The sequence below is a fragment of the Oryctolagus cuniculus genome, chromosome 5, assembly GCF_964237555.1.
Source record: "Oryctolagus cuniculus chromosome 5, mOryCun1.1, whole genome shotgun sequence".
NCBI classification, from domain to species: Eukaryota; Metazoa; Chordata; class Mammalia; order Lagomorpha; family Leporidae; genus Oryctolagus; species Oryctolagus cuniculus.
The window spans coordinates 115274531-115297832 of record NC_091436.1 but is presented as its reverse complement, the minus strand read 5'-3'; the positions used below and the strand labels follow the sequence as shown (position 1 = coordinate 115297832).

Below are 23302 nucleotides of genomic sequence, written 5' to 3'. Positions count from 1 at the left end.
AATATTGAAAAGTATTTTATTTTGGAGTCTGTATTTTTAGGAATATTTGTTTATCATGGTCATGTCTTCTTGTTCACTGGATTTTTTAACCAATATGAAGAATCTTCAAAAAATTAATAGAAATGCATATTATGAAAAAACTGCACAAAGATTTCATATTTTTGCACCAAAAGTAAATTTATATTTTAATTCCATTTTCGCTTGAACTTTTTGAAGTAGCCCCTTCTACAATGTGTTTTTTATCCTTATAATATTTTTTCTTGAATTCCAATTAAGATCATGAGATTATGACTTCATTTTTGTTTAGATTCATCCTGAAAGCATCAATCTTTTTCTACTTTGATTTTCAAATTTTATGACTCTTTTTGTATGGTTTCTTGTTGGCCATATGTTTCCTGATCCTGAGAGAACTTTTATCTTGAGAGATTTCTCTTAATATATGTGAGGTGTTCTTATTACATGACTTTAATTCTGCCATATTATTTTATATTTTCCATAATTACTGTTTTTATCTCCTCTTTCCAGCTTACAATTGGAGAGACATAGGTTTACCTTATTGGTGTACAATGCATTCATTCTAATTCATTGTTATGACTGTCCTTAACATTGGGTCCATGTTCACATTTATAGATCTCTAATACTATCTTTATCTTCTCCTCGTATGACAAGTCCATTTGGCTCCTTCCATTGCTTCCCATTGTATTGATATGCTCTAATTCTAGATGTTTTCTTCTGTAGTGTTATGGTTATCTTTTATTCTTTGTTTTCATGTTCTTTCTTGTTCTGTTTGTTTTTATAAGAACAATACATTCGGTTTCATCCCCCTTTCTTCCTATACTTATTGTGACATTCCCTCATGTTTCTCTTTTCTTAAGCCCTTGATCTAAGAAGGTTTTTAAGGCTGGTTTTTATTAGGCAAATGTTCTGAGATACATTGCATGCCTGAAAATATATTTTATGGTTCCACATTTGAATGACTTTCAACAGTTTATAAAATTCCTGGTGGGTACCTTAGATTTTGTAGTATTAAAAGCCTTTTTAACCTAATTAAAAGATCTCACCCTTTGGAATGACTAAAATCTTGCTGACTGTAAAGGTTTTCTACAGGTTTCTTAGCAAATCAGTAAATAGCTCACTTATGGTTTAATATTTGGAAAAAGAACTGACATTTTTTGCTTCTAGAAAGAATACAGTTGGGAATAAATGAGAGATGATTTTTCTAAAAGAGAGATCTTAGAGTCCCTCAGATCCTTCAAGAATGGTTACAGTTAAAGACCAAGTCACTGTGCCTGACCAGACAATATAGTTGGGGTGGGGAAAGGAAAACAATGAGTGTAGTAAGCGTTTAAAGGTTTATAAACGGGTTAGTAAAAGTAGTAAGAAGAATTTATTTGATTGATACAATGCTTATGAGGAGATGAGGGGATAGACGAAAAGGCTAGCAGATACCATAGAGCTGGTAGCCCCCAGTTACCTGTAGCCATGTAGTCCTTAGTTCACCTGCCTGCTAACCATGACACACACCGTTTCCCTTTTCAACCACCATTGCTGCACCTCCCCCAATGCCGCTGATGGGAATATTGTATTAGGAGAGAGTGTAGTGGGATGAGATAGGGGTCTTTAAAGGGACAAGTGGGAAATGGCATGACCCCATTACAGTCATACCTATTCTTTTTCTTAAAATGCTCTTCAAATACTTCTGAAACTGCAATGAATAGCTATCGAAAGACTTGGGTTCTAGGATAGTTTTAAAGTAACTTGGGGATTAATGTTTACAAATTAGGAAGAGTGAGGATAGGAAAAAGGCAAGGATAAGAATGAAAGATTATGAAGTTCAGAATTTTAATATAGAACCATTTAATTTTTATTATATGTTACATTATGGATAAATACCTAATATCTTTTATATTCTATAGAAGGTAATGAACAGATGGAGAAAACAATCCCATGAACATAATGTTTCATGAAGAAATAGACTTTGCGTTTACAACTATACTAGATGAGAATGATATTGAAAAAATATATGTTTTGCTAGTACTAAGCAAAGTGACAATAAAGTTACTTCCTTGTTAATTCCAATTTCAATTTCTGGATTTCATTTTTAGTCCTATAATGCTACTAGAATATAGAGTTTTCTCCATTTTCATTACAACCTAGGATCTGTGTGTTAAGTAAAGTAAATGGTGTATAGTTAATTCCTTCAGGGAGTGATTTTCTTGTTGAGAAAAACGAAAGCAACTCTAGATGAAAAATGTGAGTAAGTAATGAATGTTTTATTTGTTTATAAGCAGCCTGATCATACAGAGGGCAGATTTAAAAATTGCCTTACACTTTCCTTTAAAAAGGTAGTCTTTAGAGGAAGGACTTCTAACATGCCCTAAGAGTCTGCTTTCTCATATTGAGGAGGAAAGGCCAAGCATAAAGATAGTAAAGGGGGTTTTCAGTTATATCTCAGAAGATCTATTACAATGATCAAAATAGAAAATTTTGTTCTCTCAGATTTTTTAAAAAGATTTATTTTATTTATTTGAAATTCAGGGTTACAGAGAGAGGTAGAGACAGAGAGAGAGAAAGAGTTCTTCCATCTACTGGTTTATTCCCCAGATGGCCCCAACAGCTGGAGATGAGCAAATTGGAAGCCAGGAGCCAGGAGTTTCTTCCAGGTCTCCCACATGGATGCAGGGGGCAAAGGACTTGAGCCATTCTCCACTGCTTTCCCAGGCACATTAGCAGGGAGTTAGATCAGAAGTGGAATAGCAAGATTTGAACTGGCACCCGTATGGGATGCCAGCACTGAAGGCAATAGCTTTTACCAGCTGTGCCACAGATGGGACCATTAACTAATATTTTTAAAATGCATACTTCAGTATAGTAAAGAACATCATTCAACAGAGTGTTTTGTGGGTTTATAAAACAACATGATACCAACTGACATGTATGAATTAATGTGAAGAATCAAATGGGCACATGATAACAGTCAGCAAGTACAAAGGAATGTTACAGAAATTAACGGCATGTATGAGTTCATACAAAGAATAAGTGGCAGAACATTAAAGATTTCCAGTAAGATTCTTTGGGGAGTTCATTTTTACTATCCCCACAGACATAACTTACAACTGAACTGTGGCTCAATGTAGGAGATTCCAAAGAGGAATGGCTCTTTTTCTGAGACAGAATCACTTAGAAATTGGTACTCCTTTACTCAAGCATCACGGAACCAACGAATTATCAAACTAGAAGAGGAACTGGAACACAACTAGTTAGGACGCAGGTTTTAAGAAAAGGAAGCTGAGACTCAGACACAAAGTAATTTTCTGCAGGTCACACAATTAGTGAAACCATTACCAACAATAGATGTGTACTTTTACTTCTAAAATTAATATTTAAGCTTTTGGTGCTTTACTATATTATCTTTTTAAGAGTAGAGATAATGTAGGTTACATATTTAAGAGGTATGTTTCTCATTTGATAGTAATGACATCTTTCATTCTTTAAAAAGATTCATTTATTTGAAAGTCAAGAGTTAACACAGAGAGAGACATCGAGAGAGATCTTCTGTCCTCTGGATCACTTCCCAGATGGCTGCAATGACCAGCACTGGGCCAGGCTGAAGTCAGGATCAAGAGCTTCATTTAGGTCTCTCTCATGGGTGTCAGGGGGCCCAAGCATTGGGGCCATCTTCCACTGCTTTTCCTAGGGCATTATCAGGGAGCTGGATAAGTAGAGCAGCCAGGGACACAAAGTGGCACCCATAGGAGATGCTGGCATCACAGGAGCAGTTTTACCTGCTGTGCCACATGCAAGCCCCTGGTATGTTTCTCACTATCAAAACCAGCCCTTTTGGACCAGCACTGTAGCACAGGGGGTTAAATCCTTGGCCTGCAGTGCTGGCATACCATATGGGCGCCAATTTGAATCCCTGCTACTCCACTTCTGATCTAGCTCTCTGCTATGGCCTGGGAAAGCAATGGAGGATGACCCAGATCTTTAGGCCCCTGCACCCACGTGGAAAACCTAGAAGCAGCTCCTGGCTCCTGGCTTTGGATTGGCCCAGCTCCAGCCATTGCAGCCATTTGTGGAGTGAGCTAGTGGATGGAAGACCTCTCTCTCTCTCACTCTGTCTCTACCTGTCTCTGTAACTCTTTCAAATAAATAAAATAAATATTAAAAAAAAAACAGCTGTTTGTAAAACTGATCACATACTAGCCCCATTAAAAAAAACTGAGAACACCATTCATGGTTTGATCCAAAGCGTAGAATTGTGAGCAGTAAAATAAATCAACTAATGATTGGTGCACAACTGCTAGGATACAATGAAAGCCATGCTGCAGAAGCTTGCAATCTTTTTTTGGGAAATGAGACAAACTCCTATTTAACAAGTTCATTCCTTTTTTTTCTAACATTTATGATTTATTTGAAAGAGTTATAGACAAGAGGGAGAGACATAGAGGGGAAAATCTTCCATACTCTGGTTTACTCCCCAGTTGACCACAATGGCTACAAATGGGCCAGGCCTAAATCAGGAGCTTATTCTGTGTGTCCCACATGAGTATCAGGGCCTCAGGCCCTTGGAACATTTTCTCCTGCTTTTCTCAGGCCATTAGCAGGGAGCTGGATCAGAAGTAGAGCAGCCTGGACACTAACAGACAGTGCTTTACCCAGTACACCATAACTCCGTACCCACAGAGTTCATTCTTTAATAAGCATTTTCAAGATCTCACTCCTTTGAATCCAAGGTGAAGTGAAACATGAACACAAATAGTGCCCAATAATTCTCTAGCCTCAGTTCCTGACATTTTCTTGTATTTTGCCCATCCACTTTGAAATTCCTCTCTATCTTCCAATAGCCTGAGTGATTTCTTCTTCGCAACAAATTCCATGTATATTTATTATACCCATTATTCCTATTAAGTAACTTATCCTTTGGATTGATAAGCCTATTGGAAAGATAATCCTTCATCTAGGTCAAATTTATCTGTTATAAACCCTTATGTTATTCAATCAATACTTTTACTTCCTAATATATTATTGTATTTTTGTATCTACATATTCTTAATTATATAATTAATATCTGTCTCTGTCACTAGACTGTAGTCACCAAGGGTTCTGTACCTAACATCTAGCCCATTGCCTGGCACATTGGCAGGTACTTAATACAAACATCTGTGGTAAATTATTTAATCATGTTACTACCATAAAACTTAATTGATAAACTTTTTCAATATAATTTATTTCAGTTGTGAATAAATATTTGCTGCATATTGATTCCATCAGTTTATACAAAGATATTGGCTGTGACCTCACCACTCAACCTGTAATAGTGTCAGCATCGCCTCAAAGCCTGTGAGAAATGCAGACCTGAGGACCCCTTCCACATTCTCTGTGTCAGAATCTGAAACTTACAAGATCTCCTGGGTGCTTCTTGAGCACTGCAATATGTTGTAAATCAGCGATTAGAAACTCAAATACTTTGGCCAGGTAGATCTCCAAAGTCACTTAAGCAAGGTAGATATAAATGGATAAACCTGATAAGAAGTGACCTCTGACCTTTGGCCTCTTCATAGTAGGAGTAGTGGGGACTCTGTTGACTCCAAGATCTTTGTAAGAGGCAGGCATGGGGTGGGTGTTTGACGCAGTGGTTAAGATACCCCTTGGGACACTTGCACTCCATATCAAAACGCTCTTTGCAGTTTCAGCTAGTCTACTTCTGAACCAGGCTCCTGCTCATGTTCACCCTGGGAAGGCAGCGGATGACAGCTGAAGTACTTGGGTCTCTGTGACCTATGTGAGCAACCTGGATGGAGTTGCAGGCTCTGTTGCAGGCATTCAGAGAATGAATCAGTGGGTGGAAGATCTCTCTCTCTCTCTCTTTCTCTCTCTCTTCCTTTCAAATAAAATAAAAATATATTTTTAAAATAAATAAAATGGGCAGGCTGCCATCCAGACCTATAGCATTGCAAGCTTAATGTTATAAGATCTTTGAACAGTTCAAAAGACACAAGAAATGTGAACCTGCATGTAGAGTCTATGGGTGTAAACAAGGGCAATTCAATTCTTTTTAAAGCGAAAGAATGTTGAGGACCAAACAGAACTCACTTGTGTGGCAGTTATTCTTGGAAGGTCTCCGGGTTACAAATGAGAATACTTTTAGGACAGCAGTAAATGCTTCCCAATTCCTCAGTAGTTCAGAATTCTTTAGTTTTATAAGTCAGAAAACTCCCTTTATTTTCTCTAACCACATCATTCATTATTTCTTTCATTAATTTACTCACCAAGTTCTCTTTAATGTCTACTCTTGCTGTATAGGCCCTGTGGCAGGTGCAGAAAACTTATAGATGGATAACAAATAATCCATGGCTTCCAAAGGCTTGTACTCTCATACTGACAACATATGTTTTTTTGAAACAGGCAATGTGTGAGTGTTGCTGCAATAATTGGTCACATCGACTTTTGAGAGCTATTCTTAAAGGTTGGACTCTGATATGAGTAACTTACTCATCTAAGTGGTGAGACAGCAGTAGAAGGCACAGATTACTGAAAATGGTGAGGAGGAAGTTTACAAGAGGATGTGGTTGAACAACAGCAAAAAAAAAAAAAAAAAAAAAAAAAAAAACACAAAAAAAACAAAAAACGCAAAGTGAGCTCTCAACTGAATGTGATTCCTTGGTGATTTCAAAATGTTACAACCTCTTGAAACACTTCCTCAGCCTCCTAACTGCTGGCAGCCAAGAAATACTAACTTTATCTTCAGACTAAAAAGGAAAACTGCTTCACAAAAGCTCATGTACCCTAAAGACTTAATTAACTCACTTAACCACATTTTGCATATTTTCCTTTTTTTTTTTTCTAACTCGTTAGGTTCTCATTTACTGTTGATTTGAAGAGGTTTTTCTCTCTTCATCTTTGTTCCAGAAATTCATAATCCCTCTGGAGGAAGTAGTGACATTTGACAGAAAGCCCCACGCTGGTAACAAACACTTCAAAAGGCCTTATGCTCATTTGGTAGCATCTGTGATCATAAATGTAATAAAAATCAACTGAATATTTCATTCAAATACTGCTTTATTATCCAGTGGTGCTGAGTGAGCAAAGGTCTAATCATTATCTATTACAGTTTCTAGGACTCAATTGTCCAGCCAGGATGAAAGGAGATTTAGTTTTACTTCACCTGAGCTTTCTATTTCATTCATGCTTCTATGTTGAAGTGCTCTGATGAGAAAATCAGTAATTATTTTTCTGTGACACAAAATTATAATTTGTTCTTCAAAATACTTGTCACCAAGTGTGTCGTCTGGGATGACTCTGTCCTTCAGGATGCACTAACTCTCTGAATAGCAAGCACCTCCCTATGTAGAACTTATTTTGAGGTTTATTTTCATTGTCTCTGTTTTGACCAGGGCAGGAGTTTCACACCTCATTTTATTGTCCTTACATAATGTCTACACTCTTCATACAGTACAAAGTCTTTGCCTTCAGCAGACATGTCAGTGTTCAACATTATTTCTCTCTGATGTTTCCCAATTTCTCTTTTGTAGTCAGTAAAATATCAACCTAATTGCTGCTGCTTTGCTTATCGTAGAGAGTAGGCAGGTGAGAGTGACCCAGAAAAATCTTGATTTGATTCCATTCTCTGTGGCAGTGTTTTCATTTAAACCATCTCTCTCTTAAGTTCTTTCTCTCTCTCTCTCTCCCTCGCTCTTCCTCTCTTCGTCATAGATCACTTCTATATCTTTCTTCTCCCCGTTTAATTCTTGCATATCAGCTAGTGACTTTTTGCTCCCATGCCCCTATTTTGCTTAACGTACATCAGTGAGTTTTCACTAGCTGAAAGAATAAAGCTCAGACTCTACAACTGACGTAGGCACTGCTTTATATTGTGTCTCCTGCTTAGCCTTTTATGGCTGTACCAGCCACCCTTCAACTACTTCTGATGTCTGAATGAGACAATCTTGACTTCCATACTTGGCTTTTCACCTTGCTAAAGAGAACACTCCATTACCTTCCACTGTCTCTCTGCCTGTTGTTCCCTCCCCCTTCTCCTGTGTGTCTTCCCTGGGGCATGTTGCCACCTTGCACTTGCTTTGAGAGCACAGTCTATGGAAACTGTCTCCCAAGATTCCAATCACAGCTCCTGCACTTATTAGTTCTGGATCTCAAGTAAGTCATTCTGCCTCTTGGGTGTTTTAGTTTCCTCATCTGTGGACTGGCATAATGTTAGTGCTTACCTCACCAGGTTGCTGTGGAAATGGAATTAATAAACACCTACAAATAACTTATATGTAAGTATATAATAAATTATTATGACTAATCCAGAATCTTCGCAAGTTATTAATATCATATTTCAGTCAACTTAAGTATAATGAAAAGCAAACTTACTATAAGAAAAGATTATAAAGAGAAAACATTCCAAAGCCAAATATAAATTATTTGTGGATTACCAACTAACCAGGACTAGTAATTTTCTGTCTCTTTTGCTGATCAGGATAATCAACATATAGTTTTTGAACTTGAAAATTAAAACTAATGGGATTTAAATTAAGGAGTATCTACATCCAAAAGAAGAAATAGAATGTAAAAGTAGTAATCATATAATGACTCTACTGCTTTCCCAAACTGAGTTAAATATTTTATTGATTATTACCAATATTCAGCATTTTCAGGAGAATTTTTATCATAAAATACTAGGAGAATGAATATTTGACAGTGTACAAGATATAGTGGTTCAGACAAACACTGTACCAGTTAGCATAGACAAACTAAGACTCTGCCGTTTCCAGTACCAATTTCTTGGGTTTGAAGTTCCAAGTTGCACAAAGAATAACAGGAGATCATGATGACCAAGAGAAAGTATGTGTTTTCAATTCCTTTCTGGGATGCTACTTCGATTTCAAGTTGGCTCTGAGGCCAGATCATGTTTCTAATTAAAGCAGTCATCCTGGGCTTCTAGAAAGAGTACTGATGCTGTGATACCCAGACAATTTAAAGGTTGGGAACAGAGTTGGAATTTAGTGAAGATTTTAATTTTAAGTAAAAACCGGTTCCCTTGTTGAAAGTGTGCTGAAACCAAAAAAGGTCTGAGGAACTGTCAGGTGGGAACCTCTTTGACTTCCCAAATGCCAGGGCTATAATCTTCTGGGGCCAGTGCTAAACTGCTGACCTCCTCTGGATTGCACTGAAGGATTAGGAGGTAGTCAGGGCCTGTTGAGAGTGAAAGTATCCAATAATTTTCATATCCCTGATTTACCCAGAGCAATGGAAGAAATAGGGAAAATTTCTGGAAATCTGGGTCTTGTGGTTATCCTAAAGTTGGAGTTAGAAGAAATAGTGAATACCAAAAGGGGTAAACAGATTTTGTTATAAATGATTCCTCTCCCCTGCCCTTTGTGTGTGTGTCTTAGTCTATCTTTCTTGTATGTTGATGGCTTTTTCTATCTTCATATGTTAAGTGTGTGTATAATGCTCATAAGACCCATGCAATAAGAAAAATTCCTACATACGGCAAACAACTCTGATCCATTAAATTATCACTATATTGTAAATTATGATGTTATCTCATAAGATTGCAGTGTTTATGAAATCCATGTGTGTTGAGAATATTAATATTTTCACAATAATTCATAACATTTTACATTCCCAGTATTTTACTCAATAGGAAGGTACTTTGAAAAATTTGTAGAAAATATGATGAACACTGTACATGAATTTCTAAAATTTTCTTACATCAAAATAAATATATCTCTTGATTCCATTTTTTTTTTTTCAAAAAACTTTTTGAAGTCTCTTCCTAGATACATCTACATTTACTGTGAATCTGAACATGATTTGTTGCTTTGCCTTTGGAGCTTTTCAATTAGAAGCCTATGTTTGAGAGCTGAAACAAAAATCTAATTTTGTTTCTTCTGTGAAATCTGTCAGGGTGTTTGACTATGCATTCAAGAAGTAATGGATGATCATCTATGCTACATGCTAATTACTGTTAAGAATTTATGTCTGACAGAAAAAAATAAGATGTGGACTTTTGCTCAAAATATTCCCTATGGAATCTTAATGTTTACACATGGTACAGTCTACTGTTACTTACAATAATATACTTAATAATATACTTGTATCATTAACTATCTACTTAAATGAAATTTAAACATTTATTTCTCCTCACCCTACTCCTGATTACATCTGGGGCATGTTTTCTGTGAAGCTGAGTCATCCCATGGTGGCTATTCCTGAACACGACAGTCTTGATTCCAAAGAGGTAAATGTGAAATACAACTGGAGAGTTAATTATCCATTTCCAGGTGATATTTAGAAATAAACAAATGTTATTTTTTTTACATGTTAGCAAAATCATGATAAAAAAAATGTGACCAACTGGCTCCCTTTGTGTTGTCTGAAAGCATTTATTAGTTGCATAAGTAAATTTTTGCTGCTTCTCAATGTGAAAGGTGGTACAGGCGCTCCTGCTGTGTGTAACATCATGACCTCAAGCCAACTCATTCTAATCCAAGTGTCTGTCTTTGTGATTTACTCTTTGGGTTTGTAAACGAAACCGCTATTATCTTCTCTCTCTAGAGTGTTGGTGGATGTCCTAGAATGTATGTGTTGTCTTTTGGGAGTCAGATGTCCCAGTATCAACTAGTATCTCAGTTGGGTTCACAGGCAACGGACTACTTAGCCTACTGAATCCCTTCCCACCTCCACCCAGTGAATTTTGTGTGTAGCATGGAGCATATAGGCAAAAGCTTACTAGCTCATTCATGATCTCCAAATTTCATGCACGTGATTAACCACCTTCACATTGGAGCTGACAAACAAGAAGTTTTTGAAAAACCTTCTTTTATTTTCATAAGTGCAGCATAACACAGAGACAAAGAAAACATTTATAAAGGGATATTATCTCTATGGCTTAATTGTGCATTCATCAAGAGCAGGAATAATTGAACAATGTTTTCTTCTTCTGCATCCTCTCTGATGAAGTAGAAAATGTGAGATAAACAGTGATATTTAAAGTGGCTGTCTGTAAGAAGGGAGTGGATGAGCCCACATATTCATTTTAGATAACATCATAGTGAAGTGTGCTTCATTTTCATTTCGCAGCCTCCAAGTTTAGAAAAAAGAACGAAGCATAATACAAAAGAAAAGTAGGAATTATTTTTAAGGCAATATCCTAATCATAGCATTATTGATTCTATGAGTATAGAAAAATGGAAGATTTTTGACACATTTAGCTAGGTTGCTATCCTGAAAACTTGCAGCAATTTACCCTACTAGGGGTGTGTTACTACACCTGTGCCCATGCTCTCTTGCTATGATAATTAGTGTAATTACCAACTTACTGAAAGCTCACTATATGTTAGAAACAGTGTTATGCATGTCAACTTACTTAATCTTCACAAAAATATTCTATGTTCAATACTATTATTATTGCTATTTTGCAGATGAGGAAACAGCCTGAGGGAAGTCTTTTACTCCAAGTCAGCTAGCTTAGAAGTGTCTCTACAGTCAGGAAATGAATCCAGATGTGATTGAGCCTCTGCTCTTAAGTACTGAACTATACTCTGTGCAGTATCCAATACCTTTAAAGCCTTAATTTAGTTAAATACCTTTATGTAAATTTTTCTTTCTTTATTTCTTCATATACTGTTTACATCTTTCCCTTTTTAAATTTTTCATAAATAATATATTTTATTGTGTAGTAAGCCTCCTTTTCATAGCAAAGATATTTTATGTCAAATAAGTTAGCCCTTTCAGTGTGATGATGTTCAAAAATAATTAAAGCAAAAAAAAATTTAAGTGAATAAATTTTGTACATTTTGGATGAATATAAAAATCAAATGTTTTTTAAGCACGATCATTTTTGTTCAACTTCATATAGGCTATATTTACACTCAGCCATATAAAAGAATGAAATCCTTTCTTTTGTAATAAAATGGATTCAACAGGAAACCATTATACTTAGTGAAATAAGCCAGTCCCAAAAAGACAAATACCATATGTTTTCCCTGATCTGTCGTAACTAATAGAGTACCTAAAATGTAATGCCTAAGAGTGAAATTGGCATTTTGAGGTTCTATGATTGTTTACAGTCCTTGTCTCTATTGTTGAGGAACAATGTTTTTTTTTTCCAACTTATTATTTGTTGAACTCTTTATTTTGAGTGGGGTTCATTTTATGAGCATAAGGTAAACTGAAAGTAGATCACTGTAAAAATTAAGGGTGGTACTAGGAGAGGAAGAAGGGTGGGAACATGGGCGAGAGGGAGTGTGGGTGAGAGGGAGGGCGGGGTGGGAAGTATCACTATGTTCCTAAATCTGTGTACATGAAATACTTGAAATTTTAAAAATTCTACCTTTAGAAAAAGGTTTTCTACACAATAAGAAAAATAAGTTGGTTATTTGAATAATAAAACATCTGGTTCATATAATAAATGATGAATTGAACATCTTTAAACATTTATTTATTTATTTGAGAGGCAGAGTTATAGACAGAGAAAGGAAGAGACAGAGAGAAATCTTCCATCTGCTTGTTCACACCCCAAATGGCCACAATAGCTGGAGCTGGGCGGATCTGAATGCAGGAGCCAAGAGCTTCTTCCTGGTCTCCCATGCAGGTGCAAAGGCGGGGCCGTTGCTTTTCCACTCCATAGCAGAGAGCTGGATCAGAAGTGGAGCAGCCAGGACTAGAACTGGCACCCATAAGGGATGCTGGTACTGCAGCCAGAGGCTTAGCCTACTACACCCCAGCACTGGCCCCAAGAATTTTTTTTTATATAAAGATTTATTTTATTTAATTGGAAGTCAGTGTTGGGGGGGGGAGAGGGAGAGGGAGAGGGAGAGGGAGAGGGAGAGAGAAGAGAGAGAGAGAGAGAAAATGAATCTTCAATCTGCTAAAACATTCCCCAGATGGCTTAATAATCAGCGCTGGGCCAGGCTGAATCCAGGAGCCAGGAGTTTTTCCAGGTCTCCCACATGGGTGGTAGGGGCCCAGGTATTTGGGTCATACTCCACTGCTTTCCCAGGCCATTAGCTGGGACTCCAACCTGTGCCCACATGGGAAGCTGGCACTGCAGGTGGAGGCTTTACCCCCTATGCCACAGCGCCAGCCCGTTTTGCATTTATTATACTAACTTTAACAACCACTGCAGACAAAGCTTAAAATTAAGCTAGTGAAAAGATTGCCCCCCCAAAAAGATTTTGATTCTAATCTGCAGTATCTGAGAAATGCCAAGAAAGAAACTGTATGAAATTTCACATTTGTGTGTGTCGCTGTTAGTATTAAAAGAAACTTAAGTAATTAAACAAAAGTGCCACATTTCACTTTTGAATAGCATTGGCACATATTAGAGCAATTTAGCAACTTTTACAATTCCTCATGTATGTGATCAGACCTTAATATTGATCCAAATATTTTCTTCAAATCCTCTCTGGGTACTTATTTACCTGCAAAACATCAACCAAGAAAAACATCTGCTTTCATAAAGCAATGCAATCTCATGATTCTATGGCCTAAGGGGGCAAACCATTCCAGTTGCAAACCCAGTGAAAACAAAGAATTAAGGAAGAGCCCTGGATTGCATCTCAGGATCTTTCCCTTGCTTTTTCTTTCATTTACCCTTACCCTCACATTTGACAACAAACCTATCAAATTGACTTTCTTGGAGCTGGATTTTTATTTTAATTTTTTAAAGATTTATTTGTTTATTTGAAAGAATTATAGAGAGGTAGAGACAGAGAAAGAGTTCTTCCATCTGCTTGTTCACTCCCCAGATGGCCGCAATGGCCGGAGCTGAGCCGACCCGAAGCCAGGAGCCAGGAGCTTCTTCCTGGTCTCCCTTGTAGGCCATCTTCTTCTGCTTTCCCAGGCCATAGCAGAGAGCTGGATCAGAAGAGGAGCAGCCGGGACAAGAACTGGCACCCATATGGGATGCTGGTGCTTCAGGCCAGGGCTTTAACTCGCTGTGCCATAGCGCTGGCCTGAGCTGGTTTTTTAGTGAACCAAATTACGCTGCTGTTTGAGAGGCTCCATAAGGGAGTTTGTTGTTTAAGTTCTGACTGCTCCACACTTCCAATCCAGCTTCCTGCTAATGCACCTGGTAGGCAGCTGATGATGTCCCGAGTACTTGGGTTCCTGTGAAGCACATGTTAGACCCAGATGGAGATTCTGACTCCTAGCTTCCACTTGGTTTAGCTCCAGCTCTTGAGGACATTTGAGTAGTGAACTAGCAGATGAAAGATTGATTCTCTCTCTCTCTGCCCTCTGCCTTTTAAACAAACAATAACTTAAAAAGTAATGACTTTCTTGTATTGTAACCCCTTAGTCTATGTTGGGAAAATCGAAAAAAAAAATCTTTCTGCCAATGCATAAATCCTCTTTACAAAGACGATAGGGAAAAAGCACACTTTTATTTTTATAAGTACCAACCAGAATGCTATTGCCTATGCGCATCATAGGCAATCTGCTAAGAGATTACAAATACAGGAAGCAATCTCACCCTTTATATAGCCAAGCAGATTTAGCCCCATTATATACATATTCTCAAGATAAACAATAACTCATCCTCAAGTAGGAGGAAATGACAGTACCATTTATCACACATAGTTCATCCTAAATTTACCTGGTAATTGGGGCAAGCATTTGTGTCTGTCTTCACACAAAGGAAAAATAAACTTTTCCTATATTTAGGATGGGAGAAAGTTTCACAACTGTGAGTCACATGTCAACGAAATATAGGGTCTCAGCCTCCTGGAAATTAGGAGATAGGGGCCTCTCTTCCCTGGATTTTACCTTCATTCAAAGGAGGTCATTCTTAAATCCTTGAGAAAGACTTTATTGTTCTGATAAAAGGCTCATCTAGTTTTCAAAAGGAATTATTTTCATTTCAAAGAGAGGAGTTTGTATTTACAAGACAAGGGCTTTTTTTTTTTTTAAGTGAATGCTCTAAGAAAAAAAAAAAAAAAAAGACAAATGAGCCCAGGAAAATCACTTCCCTTTATTCAAAAGGGAAATAATGAAGCTCTTATTTTTGATTTCCATATGTACCTACACATGGTTGGGCCTTTCTAAGACTGAAAGCTCAGAAGACTTTGACTTTGAAAGAGACAATAAAAAGAAACCTGTCTTACTTATTTGCTCTTCCAGAAACCCAGTTAAATCTTTTTTAGGAGGTGTGTGTGTGTTGTGTGTGTGTGTGTGTGTGTATGTGCATGTGTGGCGGGGTGCTGGGGAGGTGGAGGGGTTAAGAATTTTGAAGTCTCACCTTCAAAGTCATCTCTAAAGATTGAAGTTGGTATGGCAGATTGCAGTGAGTCTGTAAAACTGAGCAGAAGTCAAGAACTAAAAGGACTTAACACTCCTCTGCATCAATGCTTGGGAAAACTATTCCTAGTTTTTCAAAAAAAGCAATAAAGTCAGGGTTAATAGCTATTTGGAGCTCAGGTCATTCAGTATCAGGTGATTTTGATTCCAGATCAATGTTTTGCTCTCTCTAGAGCTATTGTACTGGCATTTTTTATCTATCACACTGTATATATTATAGTGCCTGACAGCTTTGTATTAGATCATGTGTTTTCTTACCACAGTTCATAGTTCCATAAGTGAACAAAATACAGTTACAATCTTTTAGAAAAAAAGCAATATGCAATGTGATGTTTTGATATATATTCTCTAGAAGTGGCTTTTTTCTGGATATGTGAAATCTGGTTTCATATTTATAAGAACATACATGTATTTTGCTTTCATTTGGCAGGAAAAAAGTATACATATTTGGCTTTGCAAGAAAATGGAATGTAAAACTAATCTCTAGAACATATTCTTTTAAAAAGTTTTCTGGTGTTGGGTTTCACAATGCTACATTAATTATTAACCAAATTAACTTTAAACAAAAAGAAATTTTTGGAATTTAGTTCCCTTCAGAATTATGACATGCAAAGTATTATAAGTTCTTTCTTACTTACTTATATTTCTTACTTATTTATATTTTACTTTCTTTCTTACTTATATTTTGTTACATCCAAAATAAGTGTGCTATTCAATTGGAAAAGTGGGAAAATCTTGAGCCTTAAGTGTCAAAGTGCTAGTCTAAAAATAAGGATTTATATATTTATATAATGGAATTTATCTTCATGCCTATCATTGTTATTCCCAAGTTATTTAGCTCTTTACCCATGTTAAGATGGGCAAAAGAAAGTAAAACTTTCATAAACTGTCTAAAATGATGCCTCTGCTTTTCATTGTATAATCCATCATTTCCAATCAGCTGGGGAACTAGATGCCAAACATTACTTTGATCCACCAGTGGGTTCAGAGAGGACTGACAAATTGTGCTGAGTTTGCCAGTGTGGTATCAGAGGATTGACTACCTATGCTTCTTTAATCTGATTTAATTATTTACATAATTATAAAATATTATATTTGAAAGAGTTTTTAAAGGCATTTCCTTCAATATTTCATTTAATGTGATAATCTTGTCTACAAAATGTATCTTTATATATGAAGATAGTTAAAAATTAATGGAAAATATAATTAAAAATGTATATTTTGGAGAAAATTTATTGAAATCCATGCTCACTTGGAGTCTTCAGAAATTTAATGGAAATGGGTATCATGAAAAAATATTCATAGCTTTTACACTCAAATAAGCTTATTTTTAATTCCATTTCTCCTTGAATTTTTTGAAATACTTGTGTATCTCCTATTTGTATTCATCTGAAGATAAAGTGTTTACCACTTCACAAGGCAGACTCAATTTATGTTTATTATGACTAAGAAAAATGAAATAATGACTATATGAACAGCAAAAACAAATAGAAGGGACTGAATAAACTTCCATTTAATTTGAAGTACTTTGGCCTTGGCCATGATATTTAATTTTCTTGAACCTCAATTTCATTATATGTACAATGAGATCAAAAGATTATGATGAAGATCTGTGCTACTGTATAGAAAGTACTTAACATATAAAATATGTAACACTTAATGAGTGTTAGCCAAAGGACAATATATTTGAATCTCTTATAATAATATCAACTAAATGTTGATGATTTCAGGAAAATGAAATTAATGTTGATTTTTGTTTGTTAAAAAATAACAGGATAATTTAGTCATTTCCTTCTGTCATTCTAGAGCTTCACAGAATGAATCCAAGGTGATAAAAGTACAACTCATTTCTCTCTCTCTCTTTTAGAGGTTTATTTATTTGAAAGGCAGAGTGTCAGAGAGAGGGAGAGGGAGAGAGAGAGGGAGAGAGGGAGGGAGAGAGAGAGAGAAAGAGAAAGAGAGAGAAAGGAAGAAGGGAAAAGAGAGACTGAGAGAGATTGATCTTACAATTTCTAATTTTCTGGTTCATTCTCCAAATGCCCCACGAGAGCTGGGGGTAGGCCAGGCAAAGCCAGAAGAGTCAGGAACTCCATCCAGATCTCTCACATGGGTGGCAGGAACCCAAGTACTTGACCCATCATCTCTGCTTCCTAGTTGCATTAGCAGGAAGCTGCATCAGAAGTACAGAGTAGCTGAGACTCAAATCAGAAACTCAGACGTGGGCTTCAGGCATCTTAAACAGAGGCTTAACCTGCTGTACCACAACACCTGCCTCAACTCACTTATTTCATAACTCAATTTTCCATGATCAGAAAAATCAGTATAGTAATATAGTTACTCCCAGGTCTCCACGCTTTGGCTTTATCTCCTCTTCTCGTCTAACAAATGCAGTTTCTCATAATGGCACAGAATATATGTTTCATAATCTTGTTTAGCTACTTGGCCATGCTATCCTCAGGGTTCCTGCTGATTTATTTTTCTGATTTAGTTACCCTTTGCACATAATCAGTGTCCTCCATGGAGCCAGCTCTCTTCCACAAGTCTCCCACACCCCTACTTATTCACCCCATGATGGGGCCCAGGGCATAGCAAAGAGAGTTGCCTACAGGAAAGCAATAGACCCTTTTATTCTTCCCCAGCCATTTTGTCATGCTCCATCAGCAGCCAAAAGTTGGGACCTGGAAAGAGAAAGTTCTGGCCCTTTCCTCCTTTGGGGTCATTCCTTACCATTCCCATTGTTCTATTAAGTAATGTTTTGAAACTAAAATTCTCTTCTTGCCTCATCTCTGAGGTTTTCTTTTATATTTTCTTTTGTATAATTTGCCTCCACAGTTGGTAATAACCATATCTTTTCAGTTAAGTTTATCTTATCTGTTCTAGACAGTCTAACTCTATCAAACAGAGATTAAGTGGATAAAGAAATTATTGAATTCACTCCCCCACCACATAGCAACATTATAAAGCCAAAAAAATCAATATACGAAGAAAAAGCAAGAGGTTCTTTTCTGTCTCTCTGTGTTGTAATATTCCATTCACTTTAAGTCCTTGTTTAGATGCTACATTTTAGGGAATGATGCAGTCAATATTAAAGGAATGATAAGGTAGCAGCAAAATAATGAGAGGGTGAGGGACTGTGGGTAGGAAACGATAATACTGTTCCTTAAGGCTGCCAGCCCCTCAAAGCCATCACGACTCCTTGTAGGAGGTCAGAACAGCTCTGCTTAGCTCTCAAGAGATTAGAATCTTATGTGAAGGTACAGCCAGGAGTCTTTATTATGCCATTAACCATGTAACAAGAAAGCAACAACTGGACTAATAACAAACACAGTTCCTCATTATTTTTTCTATGAGATGCTATGCCTAAATATTAATGTATAATTTTAAAGCACATTTTCTAAGTTTATTGAACTATATCAACCTTTTGTTTCTCTTATTTTGCAGCAATGAAGTTGGAACAGAAGTTGAAAACACAGGCTGCTGGTTTTATGGAATGCTGGTGTTAACCACTTGCTAGATTAAATTATTTTTCAGAAGGAGTGCTCCCTTTCTGAACTGCAGTGCAGCAGAGGCACTAAACAAAGTTTGCTGTAGACATATAGCATCACAGTCCTCTACTAACACCCAGCATAGAAAAGATTTACTTACAGCTTCTTGCATCTTTGATAAAGCCTTTAATGCCTTCTATTATGCTGACAGCAATACTAATGTGACCTATATTTAGCCGGAAAATAAAGAAGAATCATGGGTAAATAGAAGAATGGATGTGACTGTTTTTCAACATTAGTTTGTTTAAAGCATATGTTATTAACATATCAGGATTTTATTTATTGTTTGATTTACTTTTTACATATAAAAAATAAGTTGCAAAAACCTATTTCCTTCCTGCTCTCAAGGAAAACTAATTATTTAGGGGTCCACTGGGGAGAATGCGAACATGAGAAGGTTGACATTTCATGTAACACAACAATGATTTTTTCTGTTCTGTGCTGCTGGAACAGACTGTACCAGGGACATCCCAATGATGATGAGGTTTTTCCAGAATCACTCTTTGTTTGATTGTCATCACATTATTCTCATGAAGACTACTTAAGAGGCAGTTTGTACCCACAATCTGAAAGGCAGCAGAAACTACAGAGCAAATCCACACTGTGATGAAACTCCTGGAGCCCATCAGAAGTATATTTGGATCTTAGCTATTGATAGCTGATACTCCCCAGCTTAGAGCATTTTGCTTTCATAAGACTGGGTAGGCCCTTTCTTATGTATGGGTATATTTGTTGACTCATGTTTATCATTTATAACAATTTCTTTCTCTGCTATAGGCATACATTATTTATTTAGTGTTTATATTTTGCTTGAATATTTTTAAAGATTTTCTGCATATATCTTCAATAAATGTAAATGGTATTGTTTATATTCTACTTCTGTAGCTTTTCACTCAGCAGTATGCTTTTTTTTTTTTTTTTTGACAGGCAGAGTGGACAGTGAGAGAGAGAGACAGAGAGAAAGGTCTTCCTTTGCTGTTGGTTCACCCTCCAATGGCTGCCGCGGCCAGCGCGCTGCGACCGGCGCACCGCGCTGATCCGATGGCAGGAGCCAGGAGCCAAGTGCTTTTCCTGGTCTCCCATGGGGTGCAGGGCCCAAGCACCTGGGCCATCCTCCACTGCACTCCCTGGCCACAGCAGAGGGCTGGCCTGGAAGAGGGGCAACCGGGACAGAATCCGGCGCCCCGACCGGGACTAGAACCCGGTGTGCCGGCGCCGCTAGGCGGAGGATTAGCCTAGTGAGCCGCGGCGCCGGCCAACAGTATGCTTTTAAGTTCTCTACACATTGCTCAGTAGATGTCTAATGGGTTATTTCTTCCTAGCTGTATAGTGAGGTCTCATCACATTTCACCTACTTGTCTACCCTGTCTCCCAGATTATCTCCTTGTATCATGACCTGTTGTGATGTACATTATTGTGTGTGCTTCCTTGTGGAACCTTGTGAAAATTTCTCAAAAATATGGGACTAGCATTGTTTAATTCTAGAGTATGTATCTGTTATTTCACTAAGTTCTTCCAGATTGCTCTCTAGAAGGGATAAACCATTTTTATTTCCACCATCATCACATTAAAGCCTTTAAATCCTTAAATCCTCCACCTTTGAAGATCTGAGCTTTGAAACATTAGGGTATCCTACCATTTTAGACAACCTTTAAAATGGAAAGGTTGCTTTTAACATGGTATCGTAGTCATCTTAAACTTTCCATTTTCAAGGCATTTTATACCCTTTAAATCACTGCAGTTGTAAGTTAAGTATTATACTCATCAAAACTTGAGCCTGCAGTGTTACTTGATGGAGTCACCAAATTAGTGAATGACAAACCTAGCACAATGTCTTTTGATTAACTACTGTGTTGTTTTCACAAAAGCATTCTGCATCCAGACACTGTGATCTGATTTATTTGTTAAGTATCTCACCAAAGACCCTAGTTTTATAGGCACGAGCAAAAGGAGAGCACATGTTGGCTGTGGGGAGAACATGGGACATGGAAGCTGGTGGTTGTTTTGATTGCTGAATGCAGCAGTCAGTGTGCTGAGGAGACTGAGAATACCAGGGATATTTCTGAGTAGGAAAGGGGCAGAAACAGGTGATAAGGAATAGACCAGTGGTGAGGCTGTGTCTTTATTTGGATCCCCCCCAGGAAGCTTGACTCTTAAGTCAGGGATTTAGTGTAAGCTTATTTGGAAGATGATCTCTAGAAATACTGAAGAGTAAGCTAGAGAATGGAAGGATCCAGTAAAGGATGTGTTTAAAAACCAGTTACTAAAATGCACAACTGGAGTTCATTTCCACAGAAAAATATGAGGACACATTATTTTCTTATGAAATTTTAATTAGGGGAAATGGTAAATCTGTTGAATGTTGTTCTGTTTAGTGTCTACCGTGCAAGAAGAAAAAGTTAATTGAAAGCTTAAGTAACAAGGAACTATTATCAGAGTTTTGTCTATGGACCAATAAAAACTTCTGTAAATAGAAACAGGAAAAAAAGTCCTTCTGAACTAAACTGTTGTGGATTTGCACATTTGAACCCTTTATCAACTGGAAATTAAATAAACTATGTGGGAAAAATAAGTTGGTTAGTAACGAGATTGTTTTGCTTAGGGAAAGCCCAGGTGCCTTTGAACTATTAATTAATAATTAAGAAATATTTCTAAATTTATTTAAAATATATGTTATATTTTGTGCACTTTCCACATACTCCCATGTTATACAATTAGCATTATATTTCATTATGCTTTAAAATGTATTATACTGTTTGACTAGAAATCAATATTTATTTTATACTTCAATGAACATACTTTAATTTCTTCTTATAAATGTTTTCTAATGGATTTATTTGCAATTGCCAAGAGCACTTAAGCATCTGAGCCCAGGTTTTCTGAAACTCTTGGAGTAAATTTAAAAAATGAAACCACACAATAGGCAGAGGAAGGTCCATAAATAATGAAACAAAGATAAAAATTTCCAGGGGGCTATAGATTGTGGCTCAGAAATACTGAGCAGAATTTCTAAAATAAAAGCAATGACAGAATGAACTAAAAGAAAAAATAAAATTCCTGTGTCATATTCAGTCAAGGGCATGTTTGTGGCAGGACTTAAAGAGAGGCAAAGACTAAGAGCCTTTTCAGATATGAGCTGTAAACCACTCACCAGAGTAGGAATTCAGAGATTCTTACCCTGTTTTGGTCATAGGCAGAATCTTTTTTTTTCCTTTTAAATTAATATTACTTACAACATAAAGATAATTGAAAATGAATCTTGATGAAGAATGGGATGGGAAAGGAGTGGGAGATGGGATGGTTGCGGGTGGGAGGGAGGTTATGGGGGGAAAAGCTGCTGTAATTCAAAAGTTGTACTTTGGAAATTTATATTTATTAAATAAAATTGAAAATAAACAAATCTTTTAATTATTACCAATAAACACACCTTTGGAAACTAAATTCCTTTCTTCTCAGCCAGTCCAGATGGGTAGCATACTATGCAAGAAAATTCTTCTCAAATTAGCAAGATCTCTTCCAGGTGAGTTGTTATTGAACTATAGGCAGAATTCTTTATTTTCATTTGGTCTTTCAAAAAAATTGCCGGCGCCGCGGCTCACTAGGCTAATCCCTCCGCCTTGCGGCGCCGGCACACGGGTTCTAGTCCCGGTCGGGGCGCAGATTCTGTCCCGGTTGCCCCTCTTCCAGGCCAGCCCTCTGCTGTGGCCAGGGAGTGCAGTGGAGGATGGCCCAAGTACTTAGCCTGCACCCCATGGGAGACCAGGATAAGCACCTGGCTCCTGCCTTCGGATCAGCGCGGTGCACTGGCAGAAGCGCACCGGCCGCGGCGGCCATTGGAGGGTGAACTAACGGCAAAGGAAGACCTTTCTCTCTCTCACTGTCCACTCTGCCTGTCAAAAAAAAAAAAAAAAAAATGCTGGCTAGTTGCAGCTCTATCACAACAGATGATTTTCAGGTTAATATATGTTTCACTGTTTCTCTACATGGTAGCACTTTTCTACTCTGATTTTTGTAAACTTCTGTTATGTCACACTGTTTTAAAAAGTCTAGTGTGATTTGTGAATCATTTCAGGAACACTTACTAAATCACTCTCAAAAGCACCTGTACAATGTTGCCTCTTTCTAAGCCTGGCTTGAACTATATACCTACTTGCTAAGAGAATTTCAATATCTTCAATATAAATTTCCGTGAATTCCCATGATTTATATTTTCCTTAACCTCCTCTAGTACAAAATTTCCCAACTTCTGTGAAACATTCATGTTCTCCTTTGTATTTTGCTGCTGTACTCTTAAGAGTGTCTTCATTATGGCTCACAATCCCTTTACTAAACAATCCCCATATAAAGTAACATCCAACAACATACATAATAGACTTTTGTTGGAAATTGAGAGCATTTTGAAGACTGGAAACCAAAAAGATTTTTAACACAGTATCAAAGGTTAGACT

General features: G+C 37.1%; 1 protein-coding gene across 50 annotated transcripts in view; it reads left to right on the top strand.

Moving 5' to 3' along the window:
- MLIP (muscular LMNA interacting protein) overlaps nt 1–19064 on the top strand; it is a 313811-nt gene extending 294747 nt beyond the window's left edge. For 34 of the 50 annotated variants that reach the window (XM_070073957.1, XM_070073973.1, XM_070073981.1 and 31 more), the window contains 2 exons: nt 10196–10249; nt 18751–19064. In XM_070073957.1, coding sequence (XP_069930058.1) covers nt 10196–10249; nt 18751–18756 — 60 coding nt within the window. In that variant the 3' untranslated portion in view covers nt 18757–19064. The remainder of the gene's footprint in view (nt 1–10195; nt 10250–18750) is intronic. The other 16 variants (XM_070073984.1, XM_070073979.1, XM_070073969.1 and 13 more) reach the window with 1 other exon arrangement.
- The last annotated feature ends 4238 nt before the right edge of the window (nt 19065–23302 follow it).